Here is a 26,293-nt window from a genome sequence, read left to right as displayed (position 1 = left end):
CCCCAAAAACAACCATGTATAAAAGTAAGGCGTTTTTAGCTGAAAAAAACGAACACATATAGTAAGGCGTTATTTTGCCGAAAAAAAAACGACCATGTATAGGAAGGCATTTACAGCCCCAAAAACACAACCATGTAAAGATAGTAAGGCGTTTTTAGCCCCAAAAAAACGACCATGTATAGTCAGGTGTTTTCAACCGAAAAAAACGACCATGTACAGTAAGGTGTTTTTAGCCGAAAAAAACGACGATGGATCGTATGGCGTTTTTAGCCCCAAAAAACGACCATGTATAGTAAGGCGTTTTTGGCCGAAAAAAAACGACCATGTATAGTATGGCATTTTTAGCCCCAAAAAAAACGAGCATGTATAGTGAGGCGTTTGAGCCCAATCCAGGTCTCAGCCTTCCTCTGGGAAGCTTTCATGAACGACCATGTTTAAGAAGACCTTTTTGGGTTGTTACAAGCTCAATAGTGCCACTGTGGCAGGCTGGTTCCTGTGTCAGCTTCCCAGCGCAGAGATGCAGTGTTCAAATCAAGGTCTCGGCCATCATCTGCAGAGTTTGCAGTTCAAGCCTTTTTTTGAAAGACCAGGTATGTAAAGGCCTTTTTGGGTTGTTACTTATGATCTTGGTATAGCAGCGCCACCATAGTCCACTGGTTTGTGCGTCAGCTTAACAGTGGGAGAATGCAGGGTTCGAATCCAGGCCTCGGCCATCTGCAGAGGTTGCATGACAAGCTTCTTTTTGAACCACCAGGTATGGAAAGGCCTTTTTGGGTTGTTACTTATGAGCTTGGTATAGCAGCGCCACCGTGGTCCACTGATATGGGCGTCAGCTTAACAGTGGGAAGATGCAGGTTTCGAATCCTGGCCTCGCCCTTTGTTTGCATACCTATGAAGGCTTTCTCTAATGACCATGTATAGTAAGGCATTTTTAGCCCCAAAAAAGCAACCATATATTGTAAGGTGTTTTTTTTCTGAAAAAAATGACCACTTATACAAAGGTGTTATGAAAACGAAAAAGCCGTTTTTAACCCGAAAAATTGACCATGTATAGTAAGGCGTTTTAAACCGAAAAAAAAAACGACCATGCATTATAGTAAGGCGTTTTTAGCCCCCAAGAAACGACCATGTATGTAGTAAGGCATTATTAACTGAAAAAAACGACCATGTATAGTAAGGCCTTTTGAGCCCCAAAAACAACCATGTAAAGATAGTAAGGCGTTTTCTTTGCCGAAAATAACGAGCATGTATAGTAAGGCGTTTTTGGCTGAAAAAAGGACCATGTGTACTAAGGCGTTTTTATTATTAACCATGAAAAGTAAGGCGTTTTAAACCGCCCCCCACCGCCCCATGTATTGTCAGGCATTTTTAGCTGAAAAAAACGACGATATATAGTAAGGCATTTTTTTGCCGAAAAAAACGACCATGTATAGTATGGCATTTTTAGCACCAAAAAAATGACCATGTATAGTCAGGCATTTTTAACCGAAAAACCGACCATGTATAGTAAGGCTTTTTCAGACGAAAAAAACCGACCATGTATAGTAAGGCGTTTTAGCCGAAAAACACCGACAATGTATAGTATGGCGTTTTTAACACCAAAAGACGATCATGTATAGTCAGGTGTTTTTAACCGAAAAAACGACCATGTATAGTAAGGCGTTTTTAGCCAAAAAAACGAACATGTATAGTAAGGCGTTTTTAGCCGAAAAAAACGACCATGTATAGAAAGGCGTTTTTCGCTGAAAAAAACTACCATGTATAGGAAGGGATTATTAGCCAAAAAAAACCGACCGTGTATAGTTAGGCGTTTTAGCCGAAAAAAAACGACCATGTATATAGTATGGCGTTTTCAGTACCAAAAAACGACCATGTATAGTCAGGTGTTTTTAACCGCAAAAAACGACCATGTATAGTAAGGCCTTTTGAGCCCCAAAAAACAACCATGTAAAGATAGTAAGGCGTTTTCTTTGCCGAAAATAACGAGCATGGATAGTAAGGCGTTTTGGCCGAAAAAAGGACCACGTGTACGAAGGCGTTTTTATTATTAACCAGGAAAAGTAAGGCGTTTTAAACCGCCCCCCACCGCCCCATGTATTGTCAGGCATTTTTAGCTGAAAAAAACGACCATGTATAGTATGGCATTTTTAGCACCAAAAAAAACGACCATGTATAGTCAGGCGTTTTTGCTGAAAAACACCGACAATGTATAGTATGGCGTTTTTAGCACCAAAAGAGGATCATGTATAGTCATGTGTTTTTAACCGAAAAAACGACCATGTATAGTTATGTGTTTTTAACCGAAAAAACGACCATGTATAGTAAGGCGTTTTTAGCCGAAAAAAACTACCATGTATAGTCAGGCGTTTTTAGCCGAAAAAACGACCATGTATAGTAAGGCGTTTTTAGCCAAAAAAAGACCATGTATAGTCAGGCATTTTTAGCCGAAAAAAACTACCATGTATAGTCAGGCGTTTTTAGCCGAAAAAACGACCATGTATAGTAAGGCGTTTTTAGCCAAAAAAAGACCATGTATAGTCAGGCATTTTTAGCCGAAAAAAACTACCATGTATAGTCAGGCGTTTTTAGCCGAAAAAACGACCATGTATAGTAAGGCGTTTTTAGCCAAAAAAAGACCATGTATAGTCAGGCATTTTTAGCCGAAAAAAACTACCATGTATAGTCAGGCGTTTTTAGCCGAAAAAACGACCATGTATAGTAAGGCGTTTTTAGCCAAAAAAAGACCATGTATAGTCAGGCATTTTTAGCCGAAAAAAACTACCATGTATAGTCAGGCGTTTTTAGCCGAAAAAACGACCATGTATAGTAAGGCGTTTTTAGCCAAAAAAAGACCATGTATAGTCAGGCATTTTTAGCCGAAAAAAACTACCATGTATAGTCAGGCGTTTTTAGCCGAAAAAACGACCATGTATAGTAAGGCGTTTTTAGCCAAAAAAAGACCATGTATAGTCAGGCATTTTTAGCCGAAAAAAACTACCATGTATAGTCAGGCGTTTTTAGCCGAAAAAACGACCATGTATAGTAAGGCGTTTTTAGCCGAAAAACCGACCATGTATAGTAAGGCATTTTTAGGCCAAAAACACCGACCATGTATAGTATGGCGTTTTCAGGACCAAAAAACGACCATGTATTGCAAGGCGTTTTAGCTGAAAAAAAACGACCATGTATAGTAAGGTGTTTTTAGCCGAAAAAAACTACCATGTATAGTAAGGCGTTTTTAGCACCAAAAAACGACCATGTAGACAGGTGTTTTTAACCGAAAAAAACGACCATATATAGTAAGGCATTTTGAGCCGAAAAAAACGACCATGTATAGTCAGGCGTTTTTAGCCGAAAAAACGACCATGTATAGTAAGGCGTTTTTAGCACCAAAAAACGACCATGTAGACAGGTGTTTTTAACCGAAAAAAACGACCATATATAGTAAGGCATTTTGAGCCGAAAAAAACGACCATGTATAGTAAGGTATTTTTAGCCGAAAAAAACTACCATGTGTAGTAAGGCGTTTTTAGCACCAAAAAACGACCATGTAGACAGGTGTTTTTAACCGAAAAAAACGACCATATATAGTAAGGCATTTTGAGCCGAAAAAAACGACCATGTATAGTAAGGTATTTTTAGCCGAAAAAAACTACCATGTGTAGTAAGGCGTTTTTAGCACCAAAAAACGACCATGTAGACAGGTGTTTTTAACCGAAAAAAACGACCATATATAGTAAGGCATTTTGAGCCGAAAAAAACGACCATGTATAGTAAGGTATTTTTAGCCGAAAAAAACTACCATGTGTAGTAAGGCGTTTTTAGCACCAAAAAACGACCATGTAGACAGGTGTTTTTAACCGAAAAAAACGACCATATATAGTAAGGCATTTTGAGCCGAAAAAAACGACCATGTATAGTAAGGTATTTTTAGCCGAAAAAAACTACCATGTGTAGTAAGGCGTTTTTAGCACCAAAAAACGACCATGTAGACAGGTGTTTTTAACCGAAAAAAACGACCATATATAGTAAGGCATTTTGAGCCGAAAAAAACGACCATGTATAGTCAGGCGTTTTTAGCCGAAAAAGACGACCATGTATTGTCAGGTGTTTTTAGCCGAAAAAAACCACCATGTATAGTCAGACGTTTTTAGCCGAAAAAGATGACCATGTATAGTAAGGCGTTTTTAACCGAAAAAACGACCATGTATAGTAAGGCGTTTTTAACCGAAAAAACGACCATGTATAGTAAGGCGTTTTTAACCGAAAAAACGACCATGTATAGTAAGGCGTTTTTAACCGAAAAAACGACCATGTATAGTAAGGCGTTTTTAACCGAAAAAACGACCATGTATAGTAAGGCGTTTTTAACCGAAAAAACGACCATGTATAGTAAGGCGTTTTTAACCGAAAAAACGACCATGTATAGTAAGGCGTTTTTAACCGAAAAAACGACCATGTATAGTAAGGCGTTTTTAACCGAAAAAACGACCATGTATAGTAAGGCGTTTTTAACCGAAAAAACGACCATGTATAGTAAGGCGTTTTTAACCGAAAAAACGACCATGTATAGTAAGGCGTTTTTAACCGAAAAAACGACCATGTATAGTAAGGCGTTTTTAACCGAAAAAACGACCATGTATAGTAAGGCGTTTTTAACCGAAAAAACGACCATGTATAGTAAGGCGTTTTTAACCGAAAAAACGACCATGTATAGTAAGGCGTTTTTAACCGAAAAAACGACCATGTATAGTAAGGCGTTTTTAACCGAAAAAACGACCATGTATAGTAAGGCGTTTTTAACCGAAAAAACGACCATGTATAGTAAGGCGTTTTTAACCGAAAAAACGACCATGTATAGTAAGGCGTTTTTAACCGAAAAAACGACCATGTATAGTAAGGCGTTTTTAACCGAAAAAACGACCATGTATAGTAAGGCGTTTTTAACCGAAAAAACGACCATGTATAGTAAGGCGTTTTTAACCGAAAAAACGACCATGTATAGTAAGGCGTTTTTAACCGAAAAAACGACCATGTATAGTAAGGCGTTTTTAACCGAAAAAACGACCATGTATAGTAAGGCGTTTTTAACCGAAAAAACGACCATGTATAGTAAGGCGTTTTTAACCGAAAAAACGACCATGTATAGTAAGGCGTTTTTAACCGAAAAAACGACCATGTATAGTAAGGCGTTTTTAACCGAAAAAACGACCATGTATAGTAAGGCGTTTTTAACCGAAAAAACGACCATGTATAGTAAGGCGTTTTTAACCGAAAAAACGACCATGTATAGTAAGGCGTTTTTAACCGAAAAAACGACCATGTATAGTAAGGCGTTTTTAACCGAAAAAACGACCATGTATAGTAAGGCGTTTTTAACCGAAAAAACGACCATGTATAGTAAGGCGTTTTTAACCGAAAAAACGACCATGTATAGTAAGGCGTTTTTAACCGAAAAAACGACCATGTATAGTAAGGCGTTTTTAACCGAAAAAACGACCATGTATAGTAAGGCGTATTTAGCCGAAAAAAACGACCATACATAGTCAGACATTTTCCACCAAAGAAACAACCATGTATCGTAAGGCGTTTTTAGCCGAAAATACGACAATGTATAGTATGGCGTTTTTAGCACCAAAAAACGACCATGTCGACAGGTGTTTTTAACTGAAAAAAACGACCATATATAGTTAGACATTTTCCACCAACAAAACAACCATGAATAGTAAGACGTTTTTGCCCAAAAAAACGACCATGTATAGTAAGGCATTTTTAGGCAAAAAAAAAAACGAATATATATGGTAAGACGTTTTAGCCGAAAAAAAACGACCATGTATAGTATGGCGTTTTTAGCACCAAAAAATGACCATGTAGTCAGGTGTTTTTAATCAAAAAACGACCATGGAGAGTAAGGCGTTTTTAGCCGAAAAAAACGACCACGTATAGTCAGGCGTTTTTAGCCGAAAAAGACGACCATGTATAGTAAGGTGTTTTTAGCCGAAAAAAACCACCATGTATAGTCAGACGTTTTTAGCCGAAAAAGATGACCATGTATAGTAAGGCGTTTTAGCCGAAAAAAAAACGACCATACATAGTCAGACATTTTCCACCAAAAAAACAACCATGTATCGTAAGACGTTTTTAGCCGAAAAAAACGACCATGTATAGTAAGGCGTATTTAGCCGAAAAAAACGACCATACATAGTCAGACATTTTCCACCAAAAAAACAACCATGTATCGTAAGGCGTTTTTAGCCGAAAATACGACAATGTATAGTATGGCGTTTTTAGCACCAAAAAACGACCATGTCGACAGGTGTTTTTAACTGAAAAAAACGACCATATATAGTTAGACATTTTCCACCAACAAAACAACCATGAATAGTAAGACGTTTTTGCCCAAAAAAACGACCATGTATAGTAAGGCGTTTTTAGCCGAAAAACCGACCATGTATAGTAAGGCATTTTTTGGCCAAAAAAAAACGACCATGTATTGTAAGACGTTTTAGCCGAAAAAAAACGACCATGTATAGTATGGCGTTTTTAGCACCAAAAAATGACCATGTAGTCAGGTGTTTTTAATCAAAAAACGACCATGGAGAGTAAGGCGTTTTTAGCCGAAAAAAACGACTACGTATAGTCAGGCGTTTTTAGCCGAAAAAGACGACCATGTATAGTAAGGCGTTTTAGCCGGAAAAAAAAACGACCATGTATAGTATGTCGTTTTCAGCACCAAAAAACGACCATGTATAGTCAGGTTTTTTTAACGGAAAAAAACGACCATATATAGTCAGACATTTTTCACCAAAAAAACAACCATGTATAGTAAGACTTTTTAGCCGAAAAAACGACCATGTATAGTAAGGCGTTTTTTGCCGAAAAAAACTACCATGTAGAGTAAGGCGTTTTTAGCCGAAAAAGACGACCATGTATAGTCAGGCATTTTTACCCCCCAAAAAAACGACCATGTATCGTAAGGCGTTTCCGCTGAAAAAAAACGACCATGTATAGTCAGGTGTTTTTAACCGAAAAAAACGACCATATGTAGTCAGACATTTTTCACAAAAAAAAACTAGCATGTATAGTAAGACGTTTTTAGCCGAAAAAAACGACCATGTATAGTAAGGCATTTTTGGCCAAAAAAAAATGACCATGTATCGTCAGGCATTTTTCACCGAAAAAAAAAAAAAACGACCATGTTTTGTGTGGTGTTTTTAACCGAAAAAAACGACCATGTATAATCAGGCATTTTGAACCGAAAAAACGACCATGTATCCCATATAAGGCGTTTTTAACCGAAAAAAAGACGATGAATAGTAAGTAGATTTTAGCTGAAAAAAACCCCACCATGTATAGTAAGTCGTTTTCGCCGAAAAAAAACGACCATGTATAGTAAGGCGTTTTAGCCGAAAAACACCGACAATGTATCGTATGGCGTTTTTAGCACCAAAAAAGGATCATGTATAGTCAGGTTTTTTTAACCGAAAAAAACTACCATGCATAGTCAGAAATTTTTAACAGAAAAAACGACCATGTATAGTCGGACGTTTTTAGCCGAAAAAAAACATGTTTAATAAGGCGTTTTTGGCCGAAAAAAATGACCATGTATATATAGTAAGGCGTTTTTGGCCAAAAAAAACGACCATGTATTGTAAAGCATTTTTAAACGAAAAAAACAACCATATATAGTAAGGTGTTTTTAGCACCAAAAAACGACCATGTATAGTCAGGTGTTTTTAACCGAAAAAAACGAGCATGTATAGTGAGGCGTTTTTGGCCGAAAAAAAACGACCATGTATAGTACGGCATTTTTAGCCCCAAAAAAAACGAGCATGTATAGTGAGGCGTTTGAGCCCAATCCAGGTCTCAGCCTTCCTCTTGGAAGCTTTCATGTCAAGCTTTTTTGAACGACCATGTTTAAGAAGACCTTTTTGGGTTGTTACAAGCTCAATAGTGCCACTGTGGCAGGCTGGTTCCTGTGTCAGCTTCCCAGCGCAGAGATGCAGTGTTCAAATCAAGGTCTCGGCCATCATCTGCAGAGTTTGCATTTCAAGCCTTTTTTTGAACGACCGGGTATGTAAAGGCCTTTTTGGGTTTTGACTTATGAGCTTGGTATAACAGCGCCACCGTGGTCCACTGGTTTTGGCATCAGCTTAACAGTGGGAATCCTGGTCTCGCCCTTTGTTTGCATATATATTAAGGCTTTCTCTAATCACCATGTATTGTAAGGCATTTTTAGCCCCAAAAAACGACCTATTGTAAGATGTTTCTTTCCGAAAAAAAAACAACCACTTATAGTAAGGCGTTTTGAAACGAAAAAAATGACCATGTATAGTCAGCCATTTTTAACCCGAAAAATTGACCATGTATAGTAAGGCATTTTAAACCGAAGAAAAAAAAAAACGACCATGTATAGTAAGGCCTTTTGAGCCCCAAAAAACCACCATGTAAAGATAGTAAGGTTTTTTGCCAAAAATAACGAGCATGCCTCGTAAGGCGTTTTTGGCCGAAAAAAGGACCATGTATATTAAGGCATTTTTGACCCAAAAAAAAAAAACTACCATTTATACGCAACGCGTTTTTAACCAAAAAATTGACCATGTATAGTAAGGCATTTTTAACCACCTCTATCGCATTTTTCGCTGTGAAGAACTCAGTAGGGTCTTCATAACAGCCAAATTAGTCTTCCTAAGAACATTAGGTAGGATAGTCTCTTTCTCCATTGGAATGTCCATGTACTTAATTTAAAATAGGCAGATTTATGAACAAAAATGTTTAATTTCAAGATGGCTGCATTTGCTAATTTGCATGCCTTCCATTAACAGTCCAGACAGTGTAGTTTAATGCTTAAACACCTTTATTGTGCCCAATCTGAACATACTCCACAACTGTAAGCAGCAAACTTGGCAGACCACAATGAGGTAGACTTTTCAAACTGTAAAAAGCAGCTGGGTGAAAGGAACTGAATGGCGAGAGGAACGACAGTCTTTGGCACACAGCTAATGCAATCACATCCAACCGCAACAGGAAGGCAGACTAGGTTTACAAAGTGTGCGCTGGGGAGTCTACTGAAGGTCTGGGTGGACTATTTGATCAACTAGGTGGAAGTTCTTACATTCAACAGGAGACAAGCAGCTCTTTCACAGCCGCATCCTCCTACCAATGTACTAATGTGATTAAAACCACTGTCACCTCTCCTTAAGTGCAAATTAAAAAAGTGCAAAAAAAAGAAACATTCACTCAAGGTATGTTTGAAACGACAAGTTGAAGTATCCATCACTACTGGAACCCACATTTGACAATACAACTGCAACAAAGCAAGTTAGTTGGAATTCCAAACTGTGCCCATCATGTTGAAATTTGCCAGGGCAAATAAAAAAAGCGGTCAGAAAAAAAAAATCCTAGGTTCAGGGGAGGAAAAAAAAATAAAAAGTTTGTTCTCCAAAACAGCCACCAGGTAGAATTTCTGTTCAAATTTCTCATGTCATGACTTAAAACCGTTGTGTGTACAAATTAGTAAAAAACTGCGTAAAAGTCTGAAATGCGACTGGTTAAATGAAGCCCAACATTCAACGCCCAAAGTAAGAAACACCAGTTGGCTTGCGCTGGGAAGGAGGGGGGGAAAAAAAAAAGCCAACTGAGGGGAAGGAACTAAAAATTTAAAGGCACTGTATGGCGTTTGCCAATGAACGGCAATGAGACTTGCGTTACTGCTCTTCACTATGCAACATGTAAACCAAAAACAAATTGGGGGGCATTTTCCTCCACTTCTTAACCTTCATCTGACTAAAGTGTTTGAGAAAATGCTGCAAAAGTGAACGGTCCCTTGTCTCTCCCAACAAGGTCACGGTGCATAGTGCCAACTGTGAACGGCAAAAATAGAGCAAGTGCAAAAAGTGAACATTTCCTACAGTGATCCCAGTGCCTGGTGGAGTGCCTCGCCCACACACCGACGGCCATCAGGCCGACTCATGCTCTGCGGTCCGGCCCCAAAGGGGAGTCTGACTCCGGGCCCCTCCTAGCTGGAGTCCTTGTTCTTCTGGTTGCGCATGAGAGGCCGGTGGTTGCTCAGGATGTCCATGGAATGCTGCCAGTGCCAGCACGAGCGGCAGTAGTACTTGAAGCAGGCCTGCGTGTGCACACACAAACACAAATACATTTTCATTTGGTAAATTTAAATATCGGTTCTCAAAGTACTAAAGCAAAGTTTTTATTTTGCCGGAATGCTGACTTGGTCTCTGCAGAAGAAAGGGCCGGCTTGGCGGAGGCAAACTTGACACATGGAGTCTTCCAGGTAAGGGTCAATCTGGACCTGAAGAGAAAGCCGGGCAAAAAAAAACAAAAACGTTTGGATGTTACCCGCAGGTTTCACAATGTGCAAACTGTTTGTGGTACCTTCTTTGTAAACTTTGGGCTTTTGATCTCCACGAATGCTGCGCACACTGCCTTCAAGTAACTTCGCTGATTGTTAAAAGTCACACGTCCAGAGCCTGCACACATTAAGTTGAATTTCAAATACAATTTGTCACTTTGCATTCAACCCTCAAAAGATGACTAAGTTTGAATTCATTAACTACAAACAGTAGGGCCAGATAAAAAAAAAAACAAATAGCCATATAATAGCAATACAAGTTGGGAAAATAGAAACACGATAGGGCAGCAGAATATTGACAACACGAGGCTTAAGAAAGCACACATTTGCTGCTGAGCATTTGGTTTGCACTTTACAGCGTGCACCACTTTTTGCCAATTGCAGTTAGTGTTAAACAGGGCTAAAGCACCATGGAATCCAAGGGGTTGTTTGCAAGCAGTTCACCTCCAAAGCATTAATATGTGATGAGAAAGTTTGTGACATCCCTGGATTTGCTTAAATGGTCATAAAATGGACTCTGATAGTCTTCAAAATCACCAGAACAAACAGTCTGCTTGACTGTACCTGACAACTGTTTCCATATTTTTATTGAAAAGGGTGAACAAAATTTAATTGGCCTGCGCCCATTTGGCAATAAGGTCAACCAAACATTTCCTGCAGTTGATGATCATATGTGCATGATCAGAATTTTGGACCCTCTTTAGAAAACTGTTTTAGTTCCACAAGATTCCTGGCATGCCTGATGAATTGTTCAGGGTCATGCCAAAGAATCACAATATGACTGAATTAGACCACATTTTATGACCATGTACACAGGAAATTAATGATCAAGTGTTCACACACCGAGGCTCAATAGATCAAAATTTGTTTTTTCTATCAAGAAGGAAAATGGAAGCTCTTCACTGTCATAGGAAAGAGAATCCATAATCAAGCGAAGCTGACAGGAAGAACAAACAAGGGTGAAAACCTGGCCTGTGTGTTCTTACCTATGGGATATTTGTGTTTGTCTGTGTCAATGCCTGCATACATGACTCCTCCAAACAGATCATTCATGATGCTAGCCAGTGCTTCTGCATTGAGCATGCCATGCAGTGCACCCACAAACACCGTCTTGCTGGGGTCCAAACGCTGAGCTGGGGAGCGCACGTAGTTGCTGTCCGAAATGACCCAGGGAATAACCTGCACCTATAGTCACATGGGTTTATAAAGGCTGCAGTATTAATAGCAACATTAAAAACAAGGAATCAACCAACCACCAAATTAGTTATGCCTGGACAATCAAATGAAATCTGATCCATGATTTAAAATAAATAACCTCAACACCATGATCATTTAGCAAGAGCTTGGTGACCCAATTTATTGCTATGACTAAACATTCATCGTAGTCGTTTACCTTAAAGCAGCAGTCAACTACATTACATGTAGTGTGGCATTGGAGTTTTGATGAAAATGGCCTAAATTTTGGTACAAATCTGGATACGAGTGTAGATATTTTCTTTTCAAGCATTTATTAGGTGAATCACAACGGATCAGACATGACTGCCATTTCCCCTTAGACAAGTCTGAAGTCTACTCAGACCAGAACGCCCTGCCACACGAACCCTTCCCCTGTTGTTATCAGACCCATGAATATTGATATATTACTTCTACTGCACACCGTTTTGGCCAGACGTGGGCAAAGTATGACCGGGTTACACATGCAGCGCTCCCACTGACTATACCTCAGTGACCAGGAAGTCAAAGTGAAATGTAAAGTACAGTGCTTTTATTTTGAAAGTCAGATTGCAAAAAAAGCAAACAGGAGCAAACCAACTTAATGCAAGAAAAACCTCCCAAAAAAATCAGTTTTTTTGGGGAAAGGCTGTCACCACAAAGTGGACGCCTATTTTATTGAAATATTCATTTTATTCTCAGACAAAAGTCATGAATGAGTTTCTACTCACATCCTTGCAACGCATTCGGCGACTGGACATTTTGAAGTAGTACTCCCTGTTATCTTCTGGGTGAAACGGGTCCTGAGAGCAGGCATGGAGTAAAGCCCGCACCGATTTCTCATTCTCAAACACCAGGTAGACGTAGCCTGCAAAAGAACAGCAAACCTTTAGTCCGAGATAAATGGGAAAGAGGGGTGGGAACCACAGAACACTCGCGTCAAACTCGAGGCAAGAGGGTCAAGATCAGCCCCACATAACTGGAGCGCAAGAGCAAATCAAGCATGTCAACTTCCATGGTGGGTGCTGAATCTGAACCAAAATTTCAAATTGGCATAACGAGATTGCAAGGGTTACCTTATAAGATAACCTTTATTTGTCCCACACTGGGAAAATTTGCAGTCTACAGCAGCAAAATTGGTGGGGAAAAAAATAAATGTTTCAGAAAAGAAAACAGTTCATTGTAAGTGCAATATATAGCATAAGCAATATATTTGCAGAATATAATAAATTAGCAATAGCATAGAAAACAGCATAAGGTGGCTGTGCTATTTACAATGGTTACAGGTTTTCACATATGTTTATTCAGCAGCCTGACAGTAGTCTGTAGGAATGAGCGGCGCTATCTCCTTGCAGTGCTGTCAGGGCGGGCTAGAGCGGGTGGGAGGGACTGTCCATCATAGCTTTTAGTTTTACAGTAACTTGAACAACAGTTGACCAGACTACAGCCCCTGACAAAAGTCTTGTCACTTGGGTAAAAGTTGACTCACATAGTTCCATTTAAAGAAACTGCTATTTTGAAATAGTGTTTTGGGGCCAAACAAAATTGCCAAAGCACATTCCAATATTCACAGCTGGCGAATTGTATTTTGGGACCTGAGGTGACCAGGCCTGGTCACCTCAGGTCCCAAGTCAATCAGAATAGTTTGTAGAGTTCTGCCTCAAAATGGGTGGCATTTGCCAAGGCCCACAGCCCACCAATGATGGATACTCGAGGCAAATTGATTTCTCATATTAATCTTCAATAGAATTATTTCACAGCCTCCGCAAATATCACATGACTCCTACTGGAGTCCACATGGATTCCCCACTCCACCCCCAAAAAGGAGGGGGGGGGGGGCCAGGGTGGTGGCCGGGAAAAAAAAAAAAATTGATCACATTCAGTATTATGGGGGGTGCAATAGACTTGCAGGGTGGAAAGAAATGTCATCAGCCGAAAATATCAAGAAGTATTGTTTTTACAGTCCCACCTATAAAAAGCGGTCACATTTTGAAGCAAAATGGTATGCATCACATACATATCTCAAATCAAAGATTCTCAAGGCAAAAATCAAGGTGCTCCAGGACCGAGCAGCCCACTAAGCCCAGTCACCAGACATTATCATTGCGCATGTCTGGGGTAGAATGATAGAGGAAGTATGGAAGCTGACACCAAAGAATCTTGAACTCCGGCGGCATGAAAGACTGCTTTCTTTGCCATTCCTAATGATGACTTCAATCACTTGTATGAATCAATGCAGCCTTCCAAGCTCATGGAAGTCATACAAGATATTAAATATGGATCTCACAGCCCCACTACTTAATCCTGATATTATGCAACATATTTTCCACATCACTGTCGTAAGGGGGGACGTGTCTTGACAAAATCTGACCTTTTTGCATCGATTAAAATCATTTTGTTCAGTGAAGCAAATTTTAATAAATAATTTGGAAGACTTTCAGCTTTAATATGAGCCATTTCTAAAACCAATGGATTAATTACAATGTCGGGCTCTAGCCGTTTCTACAAAATTGATAAGTGACAAGACCAGTTAAGAACTACTAGGCTTTACTTCAGATTTCAAAACTAGTTGCCCATCAATTGTGTAATGCACGTAATAAGGTTGATTAAACCGGATGGTTTCACTCATAACGGCCTCCCTAGGGAAACTACAAAGTGGCAAAAATGAGTTTGACAGCCTTGATTTAGAACTTGGTAGGAAAACATTACAATTCAAGAAAACGTGTGCAACAATTGTGGAAACTTAGTTCATGTGACATTAACAGTTACAGGTTCATTGTGCCATGTGGGACAGACAGACACCATAAACCCCATTCAACCAATTAAATGATTAGCTAGAACACCAGTGTTACTGTATAATAGAGATGGAAGTAATGAAATATAAATGCTTCACTACTGTACTTGAGTAGTTTTACAATACCTTACTGAGTATCTCAGAATTTTTTTACTATTACATGTTACATTTTAAGACCAATATCTGGATTTGATAAATTTTTAAATAGGGTCATTACATTTTTAATGCATGACAAAGATTAAAATACATTAGACTGAGAAGAAAGAGCTGCCCTCGCCATTTCCTGGCGACACCAATCACATGAAACATTCCACCCAGTCACCTATAACCTAGCTTGTCATTGGCTCCATGTCAGGCTATGAAATTACATGCAATTGGACAGTAAAACTTTGAAGCATGCAGGGCTACCAACCCACGAATCGGTAGATGTCATACTCCATGCTGACGGAAATGCTCAGCAAAGAGTGTCAAAGGCAATCCAGCGGATTTTGTGTTTTTTTTTTTTTTTAAATATATAATAAAAACACAGCCCATGGATGCCAGGACATTGTGCTTTGTACAACAAGGGAACTTGCAGTAACCTTTCACAGGTTTATTTTTTAAAAAGCCTTGTATTAAGTTAAATTTATAGCGCATGGTTTTCATTGGTTACGAAATGAGTATGTTCCAACTTAATGGGAACGTCAACCTGCCCAACATGGGCTGCCACTTCGACATGTCCGTTAGCCACCTGCTAAAGTGTGCTGCTGGCATAACTAGTCTTCTATTTATATCTGTAGTCAACGTAACAAGAGAATCAACAAAGCAAATTGTAGCTTACATTACTCATCGCCAAACTCCAAGACACTACATAGGAACGTATGCTGGACAGTGCTCTCTCGTCAGTGTCTACATACAATTTGCATTGCGCGGCTAGCAGGGCTATAGCATTCCAAAAATTACCTTCATTTTACTTATTTGAATGAGTACTACTAATCGCTGTTAGGCTTGGATGACTGTTTCATGCCATGTGTTCTGTTAACTGTTCCATAAAGCACTTTGACAGATGCAGCTGGTGTGAGAGCGCTGTATAAAGATGTGTATTTTTATACAATTGCACTTCTACTCAAGTACAGAATGTCAGTACTTTCCCTCTAACCAAATGAACTTGCCAGGAGAATTGTTTTTTTTTTGTCGTGTTAAACACTTTGCATCTAGATCTGCTCCACTTACTCAACTCACGAGCATGCCAATGTGTCCACCACTGTGCCACCCTAAAGCCAATGATGGGGAGAAAAAAAATTGGCCTACCCACTTGTCATTACCTTTGGCCACATTACCTTTGGGAGGACAGCGAGGGTGCTTTCCATCCTTACCAGGCCACTCCACAGTCAGAGGGCCGTAGCCACTGAAGGTGTTGATGAGTCCAGCTGAAACAAGTGGATAATTTAAGTATACACGTGGCAAATTCCTTAGAATTAAGATCAGTCATAAGTTTCAAACTGTGGGGGACAATTGATCATGTTATCAATCAATAGCCTATTACAACTACTTTCCATGAATTCAACAAATTACTACTTCATGAGCAGAAACTACAGAGTTGTGCAATTAAAATGTTTGACTTCTAAAATGTCCACTCTGAATTAGTGCTAGGTGATACGGTGGGGACCACACGACAATATATTCCCCCCCTCCCCCCCCAAAAAACCTTGATTGCTTACCTATTCTCACTGTATTTTGAAGTGACATGAAACAGACTATCAAATGATAAATGCAGCTGCCATTTCTTGTACAAATAAAAGGTGATCTTTACTTTCATGAAAACATTTTGCAGATTTCAAAAGTCAAAATCAAAACTCATAACTGTATTGTGAAAACATTTCACATTAATATATGCATTCAATACATTCACTATGTATGCATCAATTTTCTGAATATTTTATCCTCATATATAATTAACCCTCTAGGCCGGTCCTCCAGGTTGACTTACATGATGCCCCAACATGTCCTGTTTAGCTGTGTGTGTAGCATTTTGTACTTCCTTCTCTCCACTAATTGCCGACTATGTTGCATTTCAAAGACTGATATGCTCCGCTTTAGCGTGGCTCTAGTGAGACCTCTGAAAATTTTAGTCACCCAAGCACTTAATTCCATTATTTAACGATGACATGCTAGTTTAGCAATTATACATGGCTGCTCCGTCTTAAGACTATCAGTTCTCGTCAGATGTCAAAGCTTATTGCGACATCTGCTGTTTGAATGTTGCTGGGCCGTGGGTCTTCGGGAAGATGGACTTTTCCAACCGCATTCTCTTACCGTTTCAGAAAACTTTGCTTCCTTTATTCCATTTTCCCTGAAAATTACATCAAAACTTATAAAATGTACTAAACTGGCAATCATTTTGTGGGGGGGAATCTGCCAATTATAGAGCAAACGCTATGACAGTCCGAGTTCCTTTAACCATGCAGAGACATGTTTAGCCAGACAACCATGTAGTGGAAGATGATTTGCTCCCATAAAGTAGGGATGGTGCTGTAACAAGGGTTAAGCTTGTTCAGGGCTAGTTTATTTACAAAGCACCAAACCATGAGCTGCACTTTAACAGAAACTCACAAGCGTCATTTGCCAAATGACCCACAGTACAGTGTGTAGTCCCCAAATAGCAAAGAGTGCATTCTAACTTGCAATAGGGTGAGATTAAATTAGCTAATTTTTATTTTTAAGCGTTTCCGTCTTCATGCTCCACAGTCATTACATAAACCTATTTTTTTCCATAAGGTTTAAAGCGACCCCAAACCTTGGGTATCCTTTTTATGTATTCTCCATGGAAGCCCCTGATGACCGAGCATGTCTGTCAGCAACAAGTGTCCGTGCGGTAAACACTGAAGTGGCCACACACTGTGCTGGGAATCGTAAAGCCCCACCCCCACCCCCGAGCCCTCATGCCCAAGTGAACAACTCATATTCAGTTTAAATTCATCTCTCCGTTTATTATTTATAATTTTATCTGTGGTTTTATTGTTCCTGTTTTGGTTGTAAAGTGCGCTTGCGTGTTTTGAAAGGCGCTTATAAATGAAATGTAATATTATTATTATTGTAACAGTCCATGCATGCTAACATTCACCTTCTGTGATGTCCCAGGGCACACCACCAAGAAAGACCTTGCAGGAGTAGAGAGGATCCTTGTTGTTTCTGGGAGGCAGCTGACCACTCCAGGTGAAGGTTGCTTCATTCACAGCTTTGAGGAAAGAGAGGTCGTTGCAATTCAGAGTTTGCACAACCTGTTTTTCATACACTTACCCGCAGCCTGTCTATGCAGGCGTGCTTCTCTCTCAATGCTGAACGCTTCATCCGATTGGTCCAACATGTCCACACCAGGCCATGGAGAGCCAGTGCGCCAGCGGCGAGAAAGAGCAGACGAGGCCGGGCTGGCGCTGGATGGCGGGGAGAGAGGAGAGCTGGTGTCCGGGGGGTCTAGGCGGGAGCCCAGTCGCAGCAGATCCTTTTGAATGTTTGATGCGTAAGGCAGGGGAGGTGAAATCCGCAGAGAAGACTGAAGGAAAAGGGATTATAAACGTACCTTTCATTTAAATGAATACTAGTTACAAGTTCTTGAATGTTGAACCCAACGTCATTTTTTTGTCCAGTAGTTTCCAACCTTGTCATGTAGCCCTGAACCCTTTTGTCATAAAATGAATACCCCCCCTGACTCATTTGTGTTGATTTTTCAAAAGTAAAATTAACTGATTAATTTTATATTGTCTTCTATATTTGAAGATTTGCTTCTTAACCCAAACTTAAATTAGGTTGCCTTAAAAATTAAATACATTTCTAGCATTTTCACAATAGCTGTAACAGAAACAAAGCGCTTTTGAGAACATTTAACATTAAACAGAACACAAGATGTGTACATACATTAAGTAAAATATCCCTTTATACACAATATATACCACAAACAGAGATGAAAGTGGACTTTTCTGAAAATTCCGGAATAATATATATATATATATATATATCGCATGCGGCTTGACATCCTCTTCCCAAGACGATGCATGTGTAATCTACGATTAATTTGACGAAAGAATTTAACACACGTCATCAATCATGGTTGATTTAATTATTTTTTATTATTATTTTGAAGTTGAAGGTATTAAATTAATTAATGTAGTATTAGTGGGAGTGGTAATAATAGTAGTACTCAGAGAATTACAAGTGCATCGTCTTGGGAAGAGGATGTCAAGCCACATCAACACTTACCTGTATTAATGATTACCAGTCAATTAATCTTTGCAGTGTGAGATTGGAAAAAATACTCTGATGATGCCACATAAGTACACCAGTTTTTGATCCATTTATTTTTTGGAATAAACCTGGAGTACACAGCTGCTGATGTAATGTTCAGTCTTAATGCATAGTTTTCAAACATTTACCCATGAAACATTATACTTTTGAGTTTCAGAATTCTTGATGATCAATATCAGTCAAAATAGAAAAATGGGTTCCCATGATGAACGTTTACAGAACCCCAAATTAGTTATCGTGGTTTCCCATTGGGTAAGTGCCTCAATATGGCTACGCTCGTGAAAGCAATACAACGAACTCAAACGCGTCTTCGTTCAATGTTGTCAACTAATATCCGAATTAATTTTATGCAAATTTTCCTCAATTCGCCGGAGAAATTTTCAAGAAATTTTGAAAAACCCGGAATTCCGGGAAAATCCGGAGGACTTTCATCTCTGCACAAAAAAACCAAACACAAAACAACCCCTGCCCCTTGAACAAGTGTGGACCGGGCCCAACTTTTATGTAGATACGTGTGGCTCCACATACCAGGACATCACAGAGGTGATCAGAACCAGAGCTGAAGCCACTTGTCTCAGAGTCTTCAGGGCTGCTAGAACGCGAGTCCAAAAAATAGCTGGAGTCCAAACGGTTAGCCATGCGAGCCATGCCAGGGAACTTCTCCAGGAAGTCAGCGGTCATGCTCATGGACTCTGAGGGCAGGTAGGCCGCTGGCTTTCCAAGGATGTTGCTCAAGGGACTGTTCAGGATGCTCAGCACTGGAAAAGTACATAGATATTTTTAGCAGGTACACTGAGGTCTGAAATTTGCATCAATGCAGTTTGGGAAGTGGCTGCATCATTTTACAACGCATGTTTAGAAACAAGTGGCAGACTGAATAGAACTAGATTTCTAACAGACTCCCAAAAAAAAAAAAAACAAAAAAAAAAACAAATGAGGCATGCTGCTCTCATGGCGAAAGAGCAGACATTTGCATATCATTCCCTCGTACTACTAAGGCAATTGTAAAAAAACAACAGTTTTCAAATAGAAAGGATCATTAATTTCCCCACCAACAATATTACTGTATATACCACGGGAGGGCAATTTGCAAAGTGGCCCACATGAGAAATTTAGGGGAAAAAAGCATATTGTCCCATGTCAATAAATGACATATGTATATATGTATGAATTGCTTTGATTTAAAGAAACACAAATTTTAAGCAAAGTTATCAGTAATCTTACACTTCAAAAATTATTAACTTTAATTTTGTGGTCCCCGGGCAGTACTTTGACCAGGTCTGCCATTTACCATTGCTATTTGTGAATAAAGTTCAAGTTTAAAGTGCGTACTGTATTTTCCGCACTACAAGGCGCACTGGATTATGAGGAGCACCTTCAATGGCCTATATTTAAAAATTTTTCAAATATTGCACGCACTGGACTATAAGGCGCAATCTACAATGTATCCACTAGATGGAGCTACAGGTACGTCTTTGTCCATCTCCGAGCCTTCTCTTCTTCCGTTTGACTCGAGAGGCGTTCATGACCGCCTCCAAAAAACGTAAATTAACGATTACTTAAATGAAACTACGAAAATTGAAAATACATTAATGCATCAAAACACAAAATCCCAAAATAAATTCTATAGCCCCGTACTGCACCAGAACGATCAGATGTCAGTAAATTTGATCTTAGTTTTACTTTTTGGTGCCTACTACCATCTTTGTTACTGATTATTGCTTTATTGTGTGTATTTTCTCTCTCTCTCCATCTATCTATCTATCTATCTATATATAGATATATGTTAGTTGCTCCATGTACAGCACTTTGTACTTTGAAGAGAAGGCATGGAGACAAAGACGTACCTGTATTTGTTGAGACTGTGAAAACCATTAAAGTGTGCATTTTTTTTTCAACACCACAGCTCTCTTTTCGGAGCTGCAACAAAAACGTATTTAATAAAGCAGCGACACAGTTCACTGAACCAACAGCAAGTTATAACATTGTAAGCATGTCTCCAGCAAGGAGCCATCTTGGGGTCGACGTATTATTGTAATGACCATACACAAGGTGCACCAGATCTTAAGGCACACGGTGAGCTTTTAAGAAAATTGAAGACTTTTTGGTACGCCCTATAGTGCGGAAAATACGGTAATCCAAATTCAAGTATCAAGAATTTCACCCATGTGAACCCCGTTTTCAAGTTTAACCAACAATGGATTTGTTCATATCGCAGTCATGTTTCTAATTGCATTGCTAGCTCCATGACGAGAGGGGTAAATATTGAGCTGCAAGCCATATTCAAAGATCTCACCCATTTTGTTGTTCCGACATAACTATGTATCAAGGTTAAAACTGGGCCAACAAGCAGTGATGCCATTTCAGCACTACAATCAAGTCAGAATGAGTCACTTGCAGCGCCAAGACTTCTAATGTTCCGCCCCATGGTTCAAACTAATGTATTAAATTCGGCTATAAACCCACTAAAATTGGGCGTAGCCTAAAGGGGTATTCCAGTTGTATGTTGTAACGACCACGGTTGGCGTATATGAGGCTTCACTGCATTGATTGTTGACAGACGAAGCAAAGCAAAAGTGCCAGATCATTCTGTGATGCTGCAGTTTTTAGTGACACTCTGCTCTTCCCATTACATTTTAGACAAGTACGACACCAAATCGACTCTTGCATTTTTGAGGTTTGGCTGGGAGGCCACCATCTGGGGAAACAAAGCTTGGACAGCACTTACTTGAGGGTGAGCTGGTCTGAACCTGGGAGGGAGAGGAGAGTGACTCAGTCTCCTGGCTGCTCCAAGGTCTGTCCCAACCAGACAAACGGAGAGATTGCAGGCCCAGACCCAAGTCTGCCACACTCGGCGGGACACGTGATGGCTGCATTTCGGGCATGCCATCACAGTTGGCGAAGAGCATCCTCCTGCTGCCCACCGCAGCCAGGTCAGACTCTTTACAGGTTGAAATTCAGGTAAGAGGAAGAGAAGGAAGAGTGTTAAGACAGCCAGAATCCTCTCACAGCTACAGCAGAGAGCAACGTCCGTTTTCAGCCCTACCCTGGATGACGGGGGAGCTAACCTGCTGCCTCTGCCATGCACCTCCATCTGCATGGCTGACCCACCTAGCAGCATGTGACATAGCTGCTGATGCACTCACACTGCCATAGTAATGACATCGACTTCCCCCACCTCCCTGCTCCCCCCCCCTAAAAAAAAAAAGCCAGCTGGAGCTACAGGCTAGTCGGGACCCTCTTCTCTGGTGATAAGAGGTATTAGGCGGCAGAGGACCACCGACGTTACTGCGGCTACCGCTGACTCTCTAGCCCGTTTCCTGAGCCAGCTGATCAAGGCAGTGAGAGGGGGGGAGGCAGCTCGAGCACGCAGGCATCATGACTCAGCAAGCTTAAAAAGTATTCAGGGTCGAATGCTGCTCAAAAAGCAGAGAAGTTCGAAGTCAGACAACTGTTTGTATATTCTGCTATTGTTTTTTCACAGTGAAAAAAAAGCAGGCAACAGAGCCTCGAAGCAAGAAAGCAGCTGACTGATCAGATGTTTGAAAAAAAAGCAGAGCAATGTGCAACAGCTCCTCCCTTTTCTCTCCCTGGAGAGAATCCAAACACCAGCTACAGCCCTGATTCAGCAACTGCCAAGCTCGGGTTTGGCTCTGGAGTGACTATACTTTTGTTTTCTGGCGTGTAATAGTTTATAGATGCTCAAATTACATAATGCAACGTTATTAACAGATTGTCTCAAAAGCAAAATATGCGTTGAAATTATGAATTCCAGGAAGAGCTCCAAATTGTCCTCTCAAAAAAAAAAACCCTTGGCAAATCTTACATTTGGTAGCGCAAAAAAAGTGCTGCAATGCAGCATGAATCAGCTATTCACTCATTCAGTAATGCCAAGAGCACCAGAAGCTTAACTGTTAGCCAAGATGCGACATGCTTTCACTGATTTAAAACAAAATTCAAAACAAAGGTTATCATGATTGGACATTCTAACTTGCGCCGAACACAGACCCGACTAACCACTACCTTTAATCGCCAATCAATTCTAATAAATGCTATCAATATAATCTACACAAACCTTGCGCTTCCCCTACCTCTGGGTCAAGGTATTTACGGCACACAATCTCTTAGAAGACCAAAATATCAAAACGCGGGAATACTGAAATGATCACACCACACTTTACTCAAGGCTCTTTAGATTCACAGGAAGCGATTAATTTTTTTGGGTGAATGGCAACGAATGGATACTAGAGATGGAACGATTAACCATTTAAGACCTGGAAGCAGCTTAAGTTTAGCCTACCACATCAATGCAAAGCACCCAGTCGCAAATGCAGCCACAGCCAACTTTAGCACCAAAACCGTTTGCAATATAGCGAGCCATAGCAAAGCTACTCGCCAAACTAAACTCGAGAACACCCCATGTACAAGGCATGAAGTCAGCACAGCTGCTGTGTCCTCGGTAGCCTGCCCGAAGTGATTGTTTATTTCAGTACTTTCTTTTGTAATGATGAACAGTGCTATTTCTGAATTCCTAACTTACAGCACTGTGATTTAAGGGTCCGATTTATTTTTTTATTATCTGAAGCAAGTTCAGTGTTCAGCACTTACTGCTCAGAAAAGTGTTCTTACCGCTTTTGACATGTTAACTGAAGCACTTTTTATGGACCCGATGTTCTATTTTATTTTCATTTTGTAATTATTTGGAGATTTACAAAAACAAAAAGTGATATTCTCCTGGTGGTCGAAACTAAAGTTTGCAGATAGGATTTGGGACTAGTTTCAAATACAGCAGAAAGTAAATGACTAGTCTGTTTAAAAACAAAGACTTTATCCCACTTTTTTGTGATGTCAATCTTTTGATCTGCCTCAATAATGTAATGAATTAAAAATGAAAATAGGGGTTTTCTCAGCAATTTTTAGAGGAGATTAAAATAGATTTCAGCAATTACTTACAGATCATTATTAATCAATTTTTTTAATCTCGACAGCACTATCAATAATAGAGAAGGCTTCTTCGGTCATTTTGGTCAATAAGGCAACCATTTCTTAAGTTGGACACTATGCATAAATTGTTGAAAATGTCTACGTCACAAAATACTCCACTAACCTGGTGTGGTGAGAACTACTTTGATAAATAAATCCCCTGTAGCCTCACTGATAGCTTGTCAACAATCTTAAGGAGTACATACACAGAGCTAATAGTATCCAAAGAGAAATCCTCCTCCTTTGAACCTTATGAAAAATGCAAAAATATACTCCATTATTATGTACTTAAGATTTTATTATTTAAGTTAGTCATTTGATGATTGCTAACCGCTCAATCAGTACTTTCTTAAGTAGTTTTCACTCAATACTTATTTACCCTTACAGGTGGTAATTTGGAGAACTACCGGTACTTGTTTTACTTGAGGCCCATTATTCAAAATGTTACACTACTCTCACCTGGAGTACTGCACCCACCTCTGCTAGAGTGCGAGACAAATTAAAGTTTGATTGTGTTTCTCCTAGGCATGGACAAAAATCATTGAATTCCCAAATGTGTTGCATGTACTTTTCATTGGCTGAGACAGTCAAAATGTAAGTACGCTTAGTAAAAAGGTCTATTTTTCCTTGTAGAGTAATACAAATACGCCTGAGTGCGACCAATTCAAAAGTGGAAAAGATGCATTATGGAAGCGTTTCAACCGTCACAGTCAAACCTCGAGCGGGCTTTACAATGAAATGGCCGCACTACGTGAGTCGTTGTGACTGTAGAGGAGACGTTACCACACAGCAAGTCAGCCTTGCCCTTGGTGTTGTTGGGAGTGGTGCACACGCCGGTCAGATCCAGAGCGTTGCCCAGCATGGTGTTCATCCGGCGGAAGATGTCCGCGTTGCTACACGTCGACAAGGCAGCAGAGTCTGAGTCGGGACTGGCAGGCCTACGGGTGTCGTTTCTCTGTGTCGAACACAAGCGATTCATTTAGTCCATGTTCGAGTTCAAAAAGAGCACCCGTTATGGCTTGGCGCTCAAACACGCCGCTTTCGAACACTAATAGAACACTCAATGACACGTTCTGCTAGAAGACAATGGTTTTGGTAACACCAAAGCCCCCATAATTACGTTTTGAAGACATTGGGCAGACACGTCCAATTTCAAACACTCACCAAAGAAAAAGCCATCGTGTAGAATGAGCTACTCAATAAGAATCGCCAACAACGAAAGCGCGTAACAAAATGGCATGTTTATGAAGAGGGCGACCTGCTAATTAGTGGCAATATGGCGAACGTGCGCGGGTAATGATTGAGCCTTGAGCCTCATTGGCCTCCGTCTGGTCACGTGATCGCATTCAAATGCGACGCCGGGCTAATCAAATCATGTGTATACATCAAAACTGCGGGAACCTTTTTAAAGTTGAACATTTTCGTTTTTGTTCTATTACTGTAATTATTTTTTTAAAAAGACGTTACCATTTCAAGGGTTTCAAGTGTGTGGGTTCTTGGATCTATGTATCTATCTATCTATCTATCTATCTATCTATCTATCTATCTATCTATCTATCTATCTATCTATCTATCTATCTATCTATCTATCTATCTATCTATCTATCTATCTATCTATCTATCTATCTATCTGTTTGTCTGTCCATCCTTCAATATATTTTTTTTTTAACCTCAAGCGTCACAATTTTATCCACAGCCACTAAACTATACATTGTAGTGACTCCTATGTACATAATTCACCACCAACTGCAAATGTGTGAATGCAATGTTCATATGCTTGTCAGAGAGTTCACGATTATTTGGTAACGGGGTAGAAATAATTGCAGTCCCTTTAAGGACCGCCATGTTAGTCTGCTTGTTTCTATGGAAACTTACTTTCTGCGGGTTTCGTTTGGCGCGAGTGTTTTTTTTTTTTAGTGTGCTAATAAAAAAACACGACACACTCTCTCTCGGTGTGCGAACGTGGGAAATTGTCGCTTTCTTCGAGTTCTACAATTTCCACAACAGGTGTATTGATTTGGGTCCTGAATACGTTCAAGGGATACTTCACTTAATGTACTCCATTTGCTGCAGTAAAAAAGTCATATTTTGTCTTTTACTAGTTTGATCGCTGAATTATTTTTCAGGTGCATTTAACAACTTTAAAAACTATTTTAAAAATAATGTCGCTGGCCGCCATATTTAATGAACACGTCTCTAGATGTGTGTCACATGTGTAAACGTTGGACTAAGCTGCACAATAACATGCACAGCTACGCCGAATGGGATGTATGAAATCCTGAAAGAATGAAGCCATATCATTTCAACTGTCCTACTCTGTGTCAAATGTCTGCCGATTGTGCAGCAAGCGAGTATACACACTCGCCCTCTATAGCATGCTTTCCTGCAAGAGCTACAAAAGTTGCAGGTGGGAGAAAACCTCCTTGGTTCAAGTCCCTTTTTCCCATTCGAGCCCATATTAGATCAGGGACTCCTCTGCAATGGAGGCCGGTTGAAGAAATCTACTCATGGTCCAGAACTCGAACATTCCATTGTTCTACCTGAAGATCGCGTAACAAATCGACCACTCCATGAGCTGCCACTAGGGCAGAAACATTGATTAATTTACCTCCTGACTACCAGTAGTTCAAATTTGTCCTCTGTAGAGGACA

General features: G+C 39.9%; 1 protein-coding gene across 4 annotated transcripts; it reads right to left on the bottom strand.

Annotated features, from left to right (window-relative positions):
* Positions 1–8,839: 8,839 nt before the first annotated feature.
* Positions 8,840–24,915, bottom strand: LOC109526019 (cytoplasmic polyadenylation element-binding protein 1). Of its 4 annotated transcripts, none has more exons than XM_019887013.1 (12): positions 24,807–24,915; positions 24,426–24,597; positions 21,388–21,600; positions 19,188–19,417; positions 17,658–17,910; positions 17,482–17,595; positions 15,683–15,787; positions 12,316–12,452; positions 11,359–11,557; positions 10,396–10,490; positions 10,232–10,312; positions 8,840–10,129 (listed from the first exon to the last, which is right to left on the bottom strand). In XM_019887013.1, the coding sequence occupies exons 1-12, from the start codon at positions 24,819–24,821 to the stop codon at positions 10,019–10,021; spliced, it is 1,725 nt and encodes a 574-aa protein (XP_019742572.1). In that variant the 5' UTR covers positions 24,822–24,915; the 3' UTR covers positions 8,840–10,018. The 4 variants fall into 4 exon arrangements, with proteins under 4 accessions (XP_019742572.1, XP_019742573.1, XP_019742574.1 ...); XM_019887014.1 differs by having other exon boundaries at positions 15,698–15,787; XM_019887015.1 differs by having other exon boundaries at positions 24,447–24,597.
* Between the last annotated feature and the right edge of the window lie 1,378 nt (positions 24,916–26,293).

Source organism: Hippocampus comes, unplaced genomic scaffold, assembly GCF_001891065.2.
Source record: "Hippocampus comes isolate QL1 unplaced genomic scaffold, H_comes_QL1_v1.1 scaffold261, whole genome shotgun sequence".
Taxonomy (NCBI): domain Eukaryota; kingdom Metazoa; phylum Chordata; class Actinopteri; order Syngnathiformes; family Syngnathidae; genus Hippocampus; species Hippocampus comes.
Note: the sequence above shows the minus strand (reverse complement) of the source record. Positions and strands in the feature narration are given on the sequence as shown.

Bases quoted from the DNA above. Each gene is read 5' to 3' on its own strand.
- LOC109526019 (XM_019887013.1), bottom strand. The intron at 21,601-24,425 runs GTAACGTCTCCT...CAACCTGTAAAG, and splicing joins CAAGGCTGACTTGCTGTGTG to AGTCTGACCTGGCTGCGGTG. The intron at 10,130-10,231 runs GTCAGCATTCCG...GTGCACACGCAG, and splicing joins CTTTCTTCTGCAGAGACCAA to GCCTGCTTCAAGTACTACTG.